Here is a 16,140-nt window from a genome sequence, read left to right on the forward strand (position 1 = left end):
CTTTATCATTCGAGCAATTTAAGTTGCTATTGTGTAACCAGTGGTATATAATTTTTACTTGGAATTATGCGCCAAAAAAGTTATCTTTAATTAAATACGTTTTGACAATACTTTTATATATCAATTTTCTTGCACCGCATAATCAGAGCGTATACCAAAAAATCAAAATCGAAAAAAAATCAATCCCTTAACAAAAACCTAAAAAGCCCGTATGAGTCACTCCTCCCTCTCCCTATTTCTACATCACATCGATATATTCCCGCTTTTATTGTGACATGCGCGTCGCCGCGCAACTGCCAGTTAGTCCGCACTACGCAGCCACTGGCTGCGCGCAACACTAACAAAATTTATTCCAAAACAGAGCATTTTCTGTCAATACAATTAGTTAGAGCAGTAAAATAATAATAATAAAGTTTCGTCATTTTCAAAGTGACATGGGAATGCTGCTAACTATTTGTTGTCTTCGTGTTTACGTGGTGAATTAATGAGAAATAATTGAATACTATTATGACGGATATTGAAAAACACTTGTCTCAAGTGGACGATGATGTAAGTACTGAAAGTTTAATGATTTTTCCTATGAAAATTTTCGATGTAGGATAGTTTTTTAATCGTGGATAAATCTATAATACTATGCCGAAATTATTTTTGTTCAATGTCGTTTTTGGTTTTTCGGAGTCGGCAGATTCTAGAGGTTATTTAATCGTCTATCACGATAGCTAGTGTATAAATAATGTAAAATTAGCTGTATTAATTTTGAGTTGATTCGTGTCTGTTTATTTCATTTGAGAAAAATCAGTGTAATTCATCGACTTATGGATACAGATCTCAACAGTCGAAGAGAAAACTCTTGGATCATCAGTTAGTTTTACTTTTGATGGAAATGACATTCGACTCAAAGAAAAGCCAAAACCTGAAAACGAACCAGAACCAAAACCTGCAGAACAAAAAACAGGACTATGGTGGTTGAAGAAAGCACCAATTCAAATAGAAACAGATCATCAAACTAAAGATGAGATCAATAAGGTGGAAACAATTGCATTTTCTCCCGACGTGAGTTCTTCTACTAAGGAATTTTTAGAAAAAGAAAACATGTGTAAAGTAAGTTTTTATGTACTAAGCTACTGAATTGTGAGGATTTAGCCTGTACTTTCTAATTTAATTAATCCAATCCTGTATTCCAGAGTGATGAAGCTGAAAAAAATGACAATGACGATATCATAAAAGATTTATTAACATCAGTTGAATTGGACAAATACCAATCTGATTTTGAGAGTAAGTTTTAGTAAACACATATTGTTTCTTTTTATGTCTATATTGAAAAAGTAATAATTTTCAATAATGTTTGCAGGTGCTACTGATGAAGACATTGGTAGCATTCTGGATGAAATGAGTAAAATTGCAAATACTTTGAGTCCAGTTCCAGAGAATGTTAAATCCAAAAGCATTGATGAAATATTGACAGAGGAGCAACGCTCTGTGGAAGAGTTGATACAGGAAGCAGAAAAACTGGTTCAAGAGAGTGGTGGTGATCTGTTGAAAGGTGTTTTGAAAAACGAGATTATTAGTGTATCAAATCAAGATGAAACTGTATCAGAAAGTTTGAATAGAGTTAGACAATTAGAGGTAAATATATTTAAGATGATAGAGGATCAGGTTAAAGAAAATAGTGATGCAAAAAGTAATAAGAGCAGTCACAGTTCGTCAATTGAAGTAGTGTTTGAAAATGTAAAAACTCAAAAGTCTTCTGAGGGTCAGAAAAAGAAATCAGAGGATCAGAAAGCTGAAATGTCAAGTAATTCAGACTTGGATGATCCTATAGAAAAACATTCTGCATCAGAAGGTGCAGTTGATGAAAAAAAAATTGACACAAAAAAAGAAAGTATAAAGAAAGAGATTACTGATGTTGAAAAGGATTTCTTTGATGTTCTGATACAGAAAACTAAAGAAAGTGCTGAGCGACTTTCTTCTCATAGTTCAAGTTTAGATCAAGAGGATTTCACACACTTATTAAAGATTCTTCAAGAACAAAGTAACAAAGAAGGGAATACTGCTTCAAAAGCCAGCTCAGTTATTCTTGATCAATTTGACCCTTTAAAAGAAAAATCAGAGAGCAACAAGAAAAATGAAATTGCTGAAAGAGAAGTTGTAAGTACAGAGTCCAAAAAAGTTTCGTATGAATTAGACTATCAAACTATCTCAATGACAACGTCAAAAGTAGACAGACTGGTAGATGAAAATGCAAGAAAAGAATCGAGTCGACAATCGAGTCGAGCTTCGTCTAAGAAAAGCAGTGGAAGTGCCAAAAGTTCTCAGATGGATATTAAAAAGGTGATTAATGACAAAAACGAGCTATATACAGTTGGACTGACTCCTAGACTAGAATTATTCGCAGATGCCATTCCAAAGTTACTGGCTGAAAAGTCGAACGAGGCAAGTGCAAGAAAAGATGAGGAAACGAAGAGTGAATTTAGCAAACAAGCGACACCTAAATCAGACGATAATGAAGACTTTAGTTTTAAGAATTTCAAAGCTCTCGAAGCTATTAAATACACGGAGGTTTTAAACGATCACAAAAACGTGAAAGACGTGAAAGATTACGATCTCATTAATCTCCAAGACAACCAAATGTTAGATTACCGAAGGGAATTGCGTGATTACAATTACTTCCAAAGCAATACAACATACACTGGTCTTAAAAAATCCAGTGAACAAATGAAGACTGAGAGAATCACGAATGCTCCGGACAAAAACATTCCAAAGGGTGATGTTCACATAGGAAAATCAAAAAGCTATGATCAACTTTCTAAATCTTCCACTAATAAACTTGGTTCGTCACTCGAAAGTGTAAGAACAGGAAAGATTGTTGAAACTAGAAAACCAGTTCTTCTAACACCGCCAAAAAAAATTCCAGCGCCAAAACCGAAAATACAATCGAGAACCGTGACGAAAGTCAATCCCAAAACTAAAATTACACCCAAAGGTCCTAGGCGACGTAAGTATCAATTAAATAGTTTTTCTTTTTTTCTGATTTTTATTTATAACTAATGTAATTTAAATTTTCAGTTCATCAAAATGAATTTTCTCTCGATGTTAGGGGCAATCAAATAAGATATGAAGAAACTCCAACAAGTTGTCTAGGTGGTGGAGACTACAGTGCAATCTATGGTGGAGAAACATTGGAAATGTTGTATCAAGAAGAAAGACAGAGGTTTATACACCTCAAGGATGAACTTGAAGCTGAGATTGAAACGTATAAGTCCAAGCTGAAAGATGTGCAGTTACTCTACGAACAAGAGATGTTTTCGTTGAAGAAACAAAATATTCTCCTCAAAGCTAAAGTCGATGAGCTTGTAGTCATAAATAAAAAGACAGCAGATGCTAGAATCAAGTACGATCCTAAAATAATGTGTATGCAGAAAGACCTCCAACGTCAAGAGAACACGATACGCGCTTATGAGATGGAGAACAAACGACTGCTTCAAGAAACGAAGCGTCTGCAAAATGAATTGAAAACTGTCAGTCAGTCGAAAACCAAAGTAATTGCGGCCGATAATGTGAGTAGTAATCACGAATTGTTTGAAAAACTGAAAGACCTACAAGAAGACAATGTAAAGCTCAATATCGAGAATGAAGAGTTAAAACAGAAAAACAGTGATATCACATTGAAAAACGAGGATGTCGTACATCAAAATTCATTATTGCAAGAGGAACTTGAAATGATTAAGGATCAGTTGAGGGCAAAGAATGATTACATCAACGATAGGTTACAAGTCATGACGACCAATGAGTTAGCGCTGAGGAAACAAGTTGAGGAATTAAATTCAGAATTGCATTCCAAGACCGAGCAACTTAAATTAATCAAGCAGGATTATGAGAGGTTTCAGGAGACTGTCGATCCATTGGAAAAGGAACTTTTAGATTTAAGAACAAAGTGTTCATATTACCAGGATAAATTACAGGTAATTAATGGAGTTTTATTTTTATTGGAAATGTAATTTGCTTATTATAAAATGGAAATCTATATTTCAGACTGCAAAAAATAACTGTGATCGTGAGAAAGAGTTGACGCAAAAATTAAAGAACCAAGTAATCATAGATAACAAGAACATAATTGATCTGACTAGGCAAGTTCGTGAAATGGAAAGAATCTTAAAACGTAAGAATCCAGATTCAGTTTCAGCTTTGATTCTCACCGCGAACTCAGAGAACGAAAAGCTCAATTGTGAAAAAGTAAAGCTTCTCGAGGATAGAATTGCATTTTTAGAAAGCGAAATTATAGCAAACGAAGACATGGCACAGGTGAAATTATCTGACATTCAACGAAAGTTTTCGGATATGAAAGAGAAGTATTCGAACCAAGTGTCAGACCTTGAGCAGAAACTCAAAATCCCCACACCAAGAGAGAAAATAGTCTGCAGCGATATGGGTACCCAAACAATTCCTCAACGTTTATTGGAGCATCGCGGATCCGAGCCAAATCTCGCTGAGAGGTTGAATAATAACAAACCTGGACCAAAATCACAGAATGCCAAAGAAGATACACATTTATTAGCAACTATTCGTGGTTTGAAACTTGAGCTTGCAAGCAAAGAAAAAATCATTACAAAAGTGTCGAAAGAGTTGAGCGAACTACAAAAAACAAATCGTAAATTGCAGAAAGAACGTGAGAAGTTGCTCAACGAGCGTAAGAATCTTGAAAAAATAAACAAAGTGATGACTTCATCTGACTCGAAGCTTTCGAGTTTGAAAAATCTAGAAGACCAAAAGAACTCGAATTTCTATCAAAATGGATTGTCTAATTATAAGAAGTTTTCATCTTCCGCGCAGAAACTCTATGATCCTGAAGGTACCGAAGTAATTGCACAACTGAAGAAGTTAGCCAATGAGAATGATGTGCTAAAAGAAGAACTCTGTCGGATCAACAAAGATTTTGCGTCGCTGAAAAATAAGAGACTACATGATTTAAACATACTGCAGGAGGAACATGAAAAAGAAATTGAACTTATTGTTAAAGAATACAGTTTAAAAGCTGGTGATATGAAAGCTCTAAAGTTGCAGGTTGGTTTATTTTTTTATCTTTAAATTAAACTTTAGCATTCATGAGTGAATGTTTTAGTATTCATAAAAGAATATTTTACTTTTAAAGGGTCAAGTCAATTCACAACTGGCAATGATATCTCATCTCAAACAACAAATAGAAAAATTACAAGATTATGAAGAGCAAGTTATCATTCTAAAAGCCGAACGAGATCATTTAGAAGGCAAAAATAGAATGCTCAACGAAAAAGTCAAGTATTTGTCGACACCAGTACGTGTTAGTTCTTGAAATTCAAACTACAATAAGTAACTATACTAATAATTTGATAATGATTATCTTCTTTTCACAGAGTTATCAGCAGCTCGAGGTTCTGCAAGATAAAATTACATTACTCCAGCAGCGCCATGAGACTCGCGAATTGAGCTTGCAAAAGCTCGTCCGTGATCTTCTACGTAGCAGAAATCAAGGCTGCAAAGATTGCAAAAGTGCCAGTAACGTTGGAGACAAACCACAATCGTGTTACTATCGACAAGAACTCGATAATATTCTAGGCACATTACAAGATCTTACAAGTCCTTGAACCGACTCGTGTTAATGGTAAATTTACGATTTATTTTGTTGTGAAAAGTGTTGGGAAAAGAGATTTTTGTATGATTGTGATCCACAATGTTGTGTGTATTGAAGACGTAAGCTGATGTAAATTTACCATTTACGCTAAGATTATCGGTCGGGTATTTTTTTTTATCATATCGATTTGTAATATAGCATATAAGAGATAAGTCAATCGTTGTTACATTGTGATAATGTTTAGCGGCTATAGTCACATTGATTTCTAACGGAAACATGGTGGATATTACGGTATTTTATTCTTTCCTTTCTTCATTGTACATACATAGCTTGACAAGCTCTTGTGAAGGGTTCTCACCGCTTTGTCATGGAAAATCCTGTTTTTCCTTTATAACTGTTACAATTCGGGAAATTTATCAATTTACACTTTGTATATTACGAGTAATTGCAGTCATTTTTGAAGAAAAAGAATTACATGCATGATAGAAATGCATCTAAAAAACGTTAACCGCAAAAATCTAGTAATTTTCTACAGAGCAATTTAATTTTCTTAATGTGTATTGTAAAGCTGTAGGTAATATTTGAATTTTGCCAAATGAGCAATTATTTCTTCCATCTCAAGTAAATAGGAGCCAGTTATAAAACTTTTTAAAGTGAAAATAGATATAATAGTTTTAGAGCTATTTCTACCTCGTTCCCTTTTTTAACAGATTATAATGAGAGAAACAATCCTTAAAATGAAAATTATACATTAATTCATTCTTGATTCAGTAAAAAAAAAATGAATTTAACTGTAGTTCGAATATCAAAAAAATGTTTAAAAAATTAAAAGTAAATAATTAGCACAATGCATTTATGACAATTTTAATCTTACTGAATTCTATGCATAATACTTTATGTAATTTCTATAGATTTATATTTTTATTCAAGGAAAATAGTAATATAATTATTATTTAATTTTAATATTTCTATAGACTTTGCTAATTTTTTAATTCAAATTCGTCCAACTGCTGAAGAAAATAATGAAATAAAATAATTCAAATTACTGCCAGGCGCTCTACTTCCAAATTTTGTGAAATGAACTCATAGCCATTAAGTGTATTATTTTGAAGGTATTTATTTTGAAATTTGAATTTGTATATATGTATGTATGTATGTTATTTATTTATTTATTCATTCATTTAAGCAAGAAACTTAATTGTAATTTTTTATAGTTTATAATTTACAAGTACAAATTATTCTACGAAGTATTAATTATGAATTAATGTAAACTAGCTCTTTACTATTTGTATTAGCTTATTGTTTGTAATTAGTTTATTTAATTACTAATTGAAGCTTTAAGTGGTGTAAAAGCTCATTGCACAAAAATCAACTTTTCTAAGCGTACGCTTCAAGCTGCACGGCTCGTCGATGTACTGTATATATTTTCAATCAATTAATAAAGGTGTATCTTTCTGTCTAGGAGCAAAATTCTATTAAATTATATTTACACACTGAGCATGTACAATCACAGTCTTTGTAATAAGAAATCCAGCCTTTTTGATCAATCCATATACTAATCAATAAAACAAAAAATTCAAGTTGCCGAAAATGACATTTGAGACTAAAACTTAATTTCTCTGGTTATGTCATTTATACATATGCAATAAACAAACACATTACGTGAGCAATTGTAATTTATAAGATTAGAATAATGGTTTATAAATTATAACAGGTAACAAATATTATAAAAATTCTATAACACAGTCATTAATGAAAAGTCAGTTTTTATTTTAAACACAAAGTTTTAGTTACATAATTTTTACATGCCCAACAAACATACAAATATTTTCAATGAATATGTCAGACTCAAAAGATTATGTCAGAACTCAAAATTTAAACACATAACTTAAGTAATATTTTATAAATTACAAACGAAAAATACAACTATTAAAAATGTAAGCTTAATTCAATAAGTTAAATATAAGTTAAATACTGTAGTAAGACATTTTTATTTATATGATTCTTTCTATAGAGAAACGTGTGAATAAAAATAAAGAAAAATAATAATTGAAAATACTATAATACAAAACCATTAAAGATTCATAAAAATTAATGGTTAATTTAGTTTCCAGTTTGATTGTCTAGTCTCATTTAAGAGATACTTTTATAAAATAAAAAATCTAATTAGCATCATAGTCTACTTCTTTTTAAAAAGTACTATAAAAACTAGAAGCTATTAAAATTCTAATTATAATCCATGTTAAACTTAATCACTGTAAGTCCATGTATAGGTGCATTGTGTCTGCACAGTAACATATCGAGTTTGTGGTTGATTTTCCGTAGAAATCCTGGAGGTGGCATAGACATTGAACATGGTATTTGGACAGGGTGACCCACTGCCATCTGAACAAACAGTGATCGTGGTAAATAATACATCATATGAGGTGGATTTTATAAAATTCGATAAAATTTGTTAAAATTCGATAAAATTTGTTAAAATTTTATAAAATTTAGGTAAAATTTTATGAAATTTGATAAAAAAATTTATAAAATGTGATAAGAAAGCAGTCAGCTTCTTAGTAAAAGCAGATGATGATTAATGAGTAAATGAATCATTGAAAACAATCTTACAATGGAAATTCATGGGTTGACTAGTAGCCTTGGTGTGTAGTATAGTTCTCTGTAAACGATAATTATACCAATATCAAAACTAATACACAAAATTTATCTTAAAAATTTTGAACTGCATATCATAGTTTTATTCCGCTTTGTAAAAAGTACTATAATTCGAAGAAGTAACTTTAATTAAATCTAAAACTTACGCGATTTAAGCTGCATTGTATTGATATGCTTATATACTTCTAGCTCTATCATTTCTTCCCTAAATAGAAATCATAACTTTCCTTTTTACAAAAGTTGTACGTCAACGTCACTTGTATCTGAAATAGATAGCAAATTATTGAAATTTTTCCATCTTCAGTAAGAGTATACTCTTGTAAGGTTTCTTGTAGTAAAGCTTTGAATAATAAAGCTTTCGGTAGAAACTTTGAGAAGACTTTGGCCTTTCTTGATAAATGGAGATCGATTGTCTTTATTCTTATCTCGGTTATTCAAATGCGACAAGAGGCAATTCGCGAATAACGAACCGACTGTTTTGTGCGTCCCATACTTTCACGATGGATCCACTCGGTGCATTACTGATTGATGTTAAATAATCTTCAGAAACGTTCCAGTTATTTATTGCATTATATGGAGAAGACGGCGATGACGGAGATGAATTGAAAGTTGAGCCCGCCGATAGCACAGACAATTGCGGAGAGATTTAAGATGGCAACGACATAATTGATAGCGTTCGCCTTTCAAGAAACTCGGCAAACTGCTTCCGTATAATCTTGACGGCGACGGCGTCGGCCAATATTCAACTTCCGACACAACTGGGATACTTTTATGCTTGAACTCCTGTTATTTCTACTTAAACACGGAGTCAAGGAAGTAGATGTTCATTCTCACCGGCTTTGAAATCGGATTCGATGTCGCGTAATTTCGCAGGTTGTATCGACTTTTTTTTCATCGATAAAACAAAGCAATTACTTTTGGACGCGCTTTTTAGCAGCAAACGAATTGCATGCGTGAGTGCTTTTTGCATTAGTTGATTTCGTGAAAAAGTGCGGTGCGGCAACAGAAATTTGATAACAGCACTTATGTATGTGTGTGTGTGTGAGATTTGGTTTTAATTATTTCATACGCATGCACATAGGTGTATTTGAAAGTTTTAAAATTGTACTTTAGCGTTGATTAACGAATTAATCAGATAATGGAAGGCGAAAGAATGTAATTCAATTTTATTTCTTTTTAATTGACGCCACAAACAATCCGTTTGTTTGCATTTATTGAAAAAAAAACAGCAGTCCGAATATCATATAAAGAATCATTAACCTGTATTCCAACAGTATTTTTTCTAGTGCTTTATAACGAATCTATTGAAATAAAAAAAAGAGAAATTACTGCTTTTCAGATTATCAACATTAACAATTACAAAGTCACGAGGTTTCCGGTGCTGTATTTTGCTCAAGCTGACGAATTACAAAGATAACATGGAAAAATACCAAAACACTTTTGATGGGATGAGCTCTATTGATTGTACAAAAGCTGTCGCAGCACTGTGAAATAAGACATCGATGTACTGAGAACCTTGGAATCGAGAGAAAAATGACGATTAAAGGCAATGGCTTTCCTCGCGAGAGGCATCAATGAATTTTCGCCCTACCGAGCTGAAAGCCGCCAGCGTGAGGGGATAAAATTTGCCAACGGTGAGGACGCAGGGTCGCCGTGCTCTCATGCTGATGATCAGCAGCAGTTGGCGGAACTCTTTGTGCAGCTTAGGATCCGTGATTTTGAACCACTTCATCGAGTAGATAGCTTGAGAAACGCTCTCGCTCGCCTCGAAAATCATGTGCGAAGAGTAGCAGTAGAAGTAAAGTTGCAGCACGCTGCTCAGCAAAAATTCCACGCTCAGGACGGTGCGGGTTAGCGTTGACTTGGCCTTTCATCGGGAATTTCGGTAATAATGCATTTGTCATAATGACTTTAACAATTGCGAGATGGAGGTTCTCATACCAGTAGAATCTGCAAGCCGCAGAAGCAGATCTGCGAAGTCGAGCCGAACACCTGCTCGAGCATCACGTAGCAGCACAAGTCCTCGATCTGCTTGGTCAAATCAATGAGCGTTTGGTGCGTGGTGATCAAACCTTTGAGCTTCGTCAAAGCCTTCATCTGGCGTTCGGTGTTTCGTTCATCCCTCGCGTCGTCTTCGAAGTCGCAAAGTGACGTCAAGTGCGTGTTGAGAATCTTGAATTGCACGGCGGTGAACAAATTGACGGCGAATTGGTAGCTCGCGAAGGTGGAGACGCACAGACCGACGGTTAAAGTACCCACTATCTGCGAACGGAACATAGTTTTTCGCACAGCCGTAGTTGGTTGGCTAACGCGCTAACATTTTGACGTACCTCCAAGGCGAAGTACATTTCGTAGTAAGGGCTTTCGTACAGCGGCGATGCGATTCGCATTGGAAAGGGCAATTCTCGTTGTGGACTGAGCTCCGTGTCCATGCCTTCGAGCGTGCAACGACATAATGCGCAAGTGAATTATAAACGCCAACGCGTCTAGTCGACGTACACATATGGGCACCAACCGATTATAGGCAGAATCAAATACATGGAGCAAGTACCCAACAACAGTGTGCAGTAGATGCCTATCAGCCTGAAGCACATCCGATCGCAGTCGTTGAAAATCACCAACTCCTCGTCGCTGTAGATCTTCTTCCAGAACTGGCTGTCCACGAATTTGTTCAGATTTACCATTTTCCTACGCTTCGCTATGAAGACCACGAGTTTCGAGGATTCCGTGACGACCACCGTCGCCACGGGCGCCGCGAAAGTGATCGCCTGCGACATAATATATTGATTATGGCAGCGAAGAGGCTCGCGCAGTATCGAGCGTTCGTTGCAGACCTACCGTGATGCTGCTCCCGGCGTAGATCAGCTCTTGAGCCTGCACGAACACCGAGTAAATCATCAGCAGCAATACTAAAGCCAACACGACGTTGGACCAGAGGCCGCTTGATTTGCTCGACGAGTGCCACAAGCCCGTCGCTCGCATCAGCGCTTTCGTCAATTTGATCGACCTTAGGCTCGTTGGCACGACTTCTACCAAACATTTTTTCATTGCAACTTGTTTCATCCATCTTCTCATGCTTATATGTTTTTATTCGAGACTGACAACCTGACTTACGAAGTGTGCAAATGTCTGTAACGTGCATTATTTGCTGGAGCATATGTTTACTACTCTATCAATCGTGTTACAATTGGTGGTTCGTAGTAATCCTTATTACGAAACGATTGTGCGCAGAAAAACGTTCGATGTATAACTACAACCTCAAGCAGACGAATTATATCGTTACAGGTTGAACGGCAATGAATTTTCCAATGTCACGTTTGTGGTTGATTGAGTTCTAACAAACTTTCGAATACATTGGATTTAATAGATTCGGCAAAATTATTAAATACTTTGACTTTGGCCTCCTTTACGAAACTTTGCCGCCTATGACCGTGACATTCAGAATCATTGATCTCTGTTGTTTTCATACATCAATATTTATCAAAATATTAGGACGTAGGCAGACGTTTAAATTTAGTATCCCTTTAAATTAGTTTATAATTTTCGTATTAAATTTAATTTTGAACTGTATTAAAAATACAAGACATTTTATTATTATTTCGACTAGGATTATTTATTTGTATATTCTCGTCGCAACTGTATGCTTTTTCTTGGTAAAAGGACTATGAAACGTGGGAAATCTCTTCTAAATGTTATTCTACATAAGTTTACGTAGAATCGTGAAGTAAGACATCGATGACCCTATTACCTAGAGAAAAGGGTAGAAGTAATTCGGAAATACATAAGCGAAAGAAAGATATGAAAAAAAACTTACCGAGGTAAAAGTAGACACCGACAGAGGATAAAATTTGCCGACAGTAAGAATGCACGGCCTTCTTGCTCTGATCGCCACGATCATCATCAGCTGCTTGAACTCCTTGCGAACTTTCGGATGGGTAATTTTGAACCACTTTGTAATACTTATTGCTTGGGAGACGTCTTGGCTCGCTTCGAAAACTGCCTCGGAAGAATAGCTGTAGAAGTAAAGCTGTATGAAGCTGCTCAAAAGGAAAATCACAGCCAAGAATGAGCGTTGGTACGTAGACTTTACCTTTGGCAGAAGGTAAGCGTCATTATTATAATTAAATCATTTCGATAAATTTGCATGCGAAACCTACCAACAGTATTTGTATACCGAGAAAGCAAGTTTGCGAAACGGAACCAAATATCTGCTCCAACATTACGTAACAATACAGATCTTCGATCTCTTTCGTCATGCCAATAAGTAGTTGATGTCTTCTAATGTGATTCCTAAGTTTTTGCAACGCTTCCAACTGATATTTATCTCTCTCAGTTTCCTTGCAATTCTCGTCGAAATCACAAAGCGACTGCAAGTTCAAATTGAGAATTCGGAACTGCGTTGCTGTGAATAAATTTATGACGAACGAGTAACACGTGAAGGTTGAGATACAGAGACCAACGGCTAGTGTAGCTAAAAACTGCACGTGAAGTTGCATTATGTCAAGTTGATATTCATCGATCGGACGTTTGCGTTAATTTTTCCTACCTCCAGCACAAAAAACAATTCAAACAATGGGCTTTCGTACGCCCCGTCGTGGAATCTTATTGGAAATGGAAATTCCCTTTTACCAGTACTATTCGTTATCATTCCTTTCAAAGGTTCAGATCCAATAATCAAATCAATAATTTTAGCAATCGAAAACATTATGATTTGGGGTACGAACCAATTATTGGTGAAATTATGTAATTAGAGCAAGTGCCTGACATAAAAAGTACGCATGTGGTGATCGATTTGAAGCAGAAATTGTTGCAATCGTTGAAAATTTGTTCCTCTTCTCTGGTGTAAGATTTTTTCCAGAAATCATGGTCGACGAGCTTGTTCAGTTTTGACACTTTTTCTCTTTTAGAGACGAACACTATCAGTTTGGAAGTCTCCGTTATAACGACCGCAGCGGGAGGTGCAACAAACGTTATCAACTAGATAATTTGAATCGATAAATATGAAGTGAAATTAAAATTATCAATAGTGCTAGTTTCTTTTAATACCGTGATACTGTTTCTGGAGAAGAACAGCTCTAGGCTCTGAATGTAAACCGAGAAGATCATCAGCGCGAGCACCAGAGACAACATGAGATTGGATACAAACTTTTCTAATTTGCTAGAGCTGTACCATAAGCCCATCGCTCGCATCAGTATTATCGTCAATTTGATTGATTTCGTACTCTCGATCATGATTTTTATTTATCGATTTTGTGGCCACGCTGAACGAAATTGCATCGATGACCCTGTGAGAAAACGATCGTTCTATAGAGTTATTTTGTTCGTCGCGAAATTTCGTTTAAATTAGTTCCTCAAAAAAAATCTACCTCTCGGCATTAACAGTGAAAACAGCACCCAAAAACCCACACGTTAATTAGAAATTCAGGAAGAAGGTTGCATACTTGAACGAGAACAATTTTTAATAACAGCTTTCTCCTACTGCTGTAACTAACGTCGCTTCACTAATGCAGTGTCGAAGCACTCTTCGTGGCTTTCGAGAGAATTCGCAGACATGTACTAGAATCGATTCAAACTTTTTATATCAAGATTAAGCGCGGTGTAAAGTTTTATATTGACCTACTGCGCCGTTTCCAAATTATTGGTAATTACAGCGTGCAAATTTTGTATACTCTCTTGACGGTTCTTTTAAACTTAATTTTATGTTGTAGACAAATTAAAAACAAACATATCTTAGAAGTGCGGGGTGGATCAGATGATCTAAAATTGAATTAATCTAATTATACTTCAGGCATAATTAAAGAACCTCGAAATAAGTGTGAGACATTTATGTGTAGAGGAGGAGGCTGATAACGTGTGAAGCTGAAGTGGTTGCTCACGAATATCGTATCCGGAAGTACACATTGATAAATCGTTTCATTGCTTTTTTCAAAACAGCAGACGTGGAAAAACAGACGCGCATACGTTATATATTTATTCCCTTTTATTATTAATGCGATAGATGCGTAATGTGTCACTCTACAACATTCTGCTCGAGGGCGCGGTCTTTCAAACGCTGCTATCGCACTCATTTTCACTGATTCAAGGCGTGAGGAGCGCTGACCTCTCGCTGTGCTTTGCCAACGGCCTGGGACTCTCCAGTGAAGTCAGCCGTTTGTTCGACAGACAGAATACGAAATTCCTCAGCGATCGCAAAATCAGGATCTTGTAATGATTACATTTAACTCGTTGCTTTCGTGTTACATTATGCTCGCGTTCGTTTAACGTCGTTTCCGCAGTTTCAAGTAATTATGTTGCTGATTGAAGAAAACAGCCTCTCATAGTAATAATAGCCCCTCATATACCCATAGCTAATTAGTGCAGTACGATCGAATTGAGAAATTCGGTCCCAGTAGCGACAAATCCTTACGGGAAAGATTTATTTCGTCAAGAAAAAATATTATATCAGAAGGAAATGCTATGCTTCTATCACTTTTATTTCTCGACTGACTTTGACGGCGTCAACATTTTTTTCAACGAACCTCGATACAAAACGTGCGATACGAGCTGTCTTGAAATAAATTTAAGCTGCTATTCGCTCCTGATTAGGAGCCTGACATTTCTCTGTCAACTTGGCCTACAAATGATTATTACTACGCCAAATTGACATTTAATTTCTCGTTAAGAACAGATCTAGTGTCGGTGTTATATAGATAGCCAACGCGTTCATTAGTATTTGATGATATGAGCTACGAAGAATTTGAATCACTGTACTGTTACTGACTCAATGCGGATGCTGAAGGAAAGTTATTATTGTTAGCTGTTATTATTATATTTATAATTCGAAATTATGTTTAATTTGATAAAGTTTCATAGATAAACCAACTGATTACTTATTTGTTTCGTGGCTAATAATTACGTGAATGTAGTTGTTGTACACATAAAATTTTATCAAATTGAATATAATGTTGAATTTTGCATTAAATTTTGTCAAAAATGGACATTATCTCAAATTACGTATAATATTTCGAGAGCATGCATAATATATTGTATATTTTTATATTATAATGTAAATTTTTGGAAAACTACAATCAAAACTTTTAAATTTGTCATCGACGTAAAGTGACTATTAACTGTTTCAATCTCTTCCATGTTCTCTTAGGATTAAATACAAAATGACAACAGTATGTCTTGTGCTGACACCTAATTGATTGGCCATTGGCCATATTGTCTTACTTATGCAAGACTATGTCATTAATTATCGCTATCCTAGCAAAAAACCTAGATACACAACATCTGAATTCAATATATTCATCATTTAGTTTATTTCAAATTGAAAGTGAGGCACATTGATCTTGCCTTGACCTTCTAATCGTCATTGATGAACCAAATTGTTATATGATTTCTTGAAAATTTGTCTGATTAAGTACTTGAAGCTAGAATTAATATAAATTAATAGCTGATTATTCAATGGAAAGTTTTGTCAATTACAAGTCTTGTTAGCGAGGGCTTAGTCTTCGCCTAAAATTTGAAGCTCATCCTCGAAATAAATTAATTTGTGTTTTGGAAATTTATATATTTTACAAAATTAAAGTGAGTAGCGATCCGTGGTTAAACGGCTATCGCTTAAGGGGACCAGAGGGTGTTTCGTAGTGAAAAATTAACACTTTGTTTATTGCCGCGTAGAAATCATTCTACTGAAGATATCGATGTAGGACTTTTTTCAGCTGAAAGTATTCTATATAAGCTTTCATTTTCTTTGTTATAAGTTCCAGAATAATCATTGTACACCTAATATGGACACAACAAAGACCAAGCTCTATTTTTCAAAAAATGGGGCTTTGCCACGCCTTTCTGAACGCCAGAGTAGACAAAAATCGTTTTGTGAGAGCTCATTT

The 16,140-nt window shown here is 35.1% G+C and overlaps 3 protein-coding genes across 3 annotated transcripts; 1 reads left to right on the plus strand and 2 right to left on the minus strand.

The window, feature by feature from the left end:
- The first annotated feature begins 320 nt into the window (after nucleotides 1-320).
- On the plus strand, nucleotides 321-7,275 carry LOC131666920 (centrosomal protein of 162 kDa). Its single transcript, XM_058939999.1, has 8 exons — nucleotides 321-549; nucleotides 826-1,101; nucleotides 1,185-1,275; nucleotides 1,352-2,995; nucleotides 3,067-3,962; nucleotides 4,033-5,061; nucleotides 5,150-5,311; nucleotides 5,391-7,275. The coding sequence occupies exons 1-8, from the start codon at nucleotides 508-510 to the stop codon at nucleotides 5,619-5,621; spliced, it is 4,371 nt and encodes a 1,456-aa protein (XP_058795982.1). The 5' UTR covers nucleotides 321-507; the 3' UTR covers nucleotides 5,622-7,275.
- Nucleotides 7,276-9,652: 2,377 nt separating this feature from the next.
- LOC131667000 (odorant receptor 49b-like) lies at nucleotides 9,653-11,341 on the minus strand. Its single transcript, XM_058940150.1, has 6 exons — nucleotides 11,105-11,341; nucleotides 10,782-11,034; nucleotides 10,597-10,700; nucleotides 10,208-10,528; nucleotides 9,858-10,133; nucleotides 9,653-9,781 (listed from the first exon to the last, which is right to left on the minus strand). Exons 1-6 carry the CDS (start codon nucleotides 11,339-11,341, stop codon nucleotides 9,722-9,724), a joined length of 1,251 nt encoding a protein of 416 aa, XP_058796133.1. The 3' UTR covers nucleotides 9,653-9,721.
- Nucleotides 11,342-11,963: 622 nt separating this feature from the next.
- Nucleotides 11,964-13,498, minus strand: LOC131667001 (odorant receptor 4-like). Its single transcript, XM_058940151.1, has 6 exons — nucleotides 13,313-13,498; nucleotides 12,991-13,243; nucleotides 12,813-12,916; nucleotides 12,424-12,744; nucleotides 12,081-12,356; nucleotides 11,964-12,014 (listed from the first exon to the last, which is right to left on the minus strand). The coding sequence occupies exons 1-6, from the start codon at nucleotides 13,496-13,498 to the stop codon at nucleotides 11,964-11,966; spliced, it is 1,191 nt and encodes a 396-aa protein (XP_058796134.1).
- Between the last annotated feature and the right edge of the window lie 2,642 nt (nucleotides 13,499-16,140).

This window comes from Phymastichus coffea, unplaced genomic scaffold, assembly GCF_024137745.1.
Source record: "Phymastichus coffea isolate CEN01 unplaced genomic scaffold, Cenicafe_Pcof_1.1 PCOF00062, whole genome shotgun sequence".
In the NCBI taxonomy this organism is placed as follows: Eukaryota; Metazoa; Arthropoda; class Insecta; order Hymenoptera; family Eulophidae; genus Phymastichus; species Phymastichus coffea.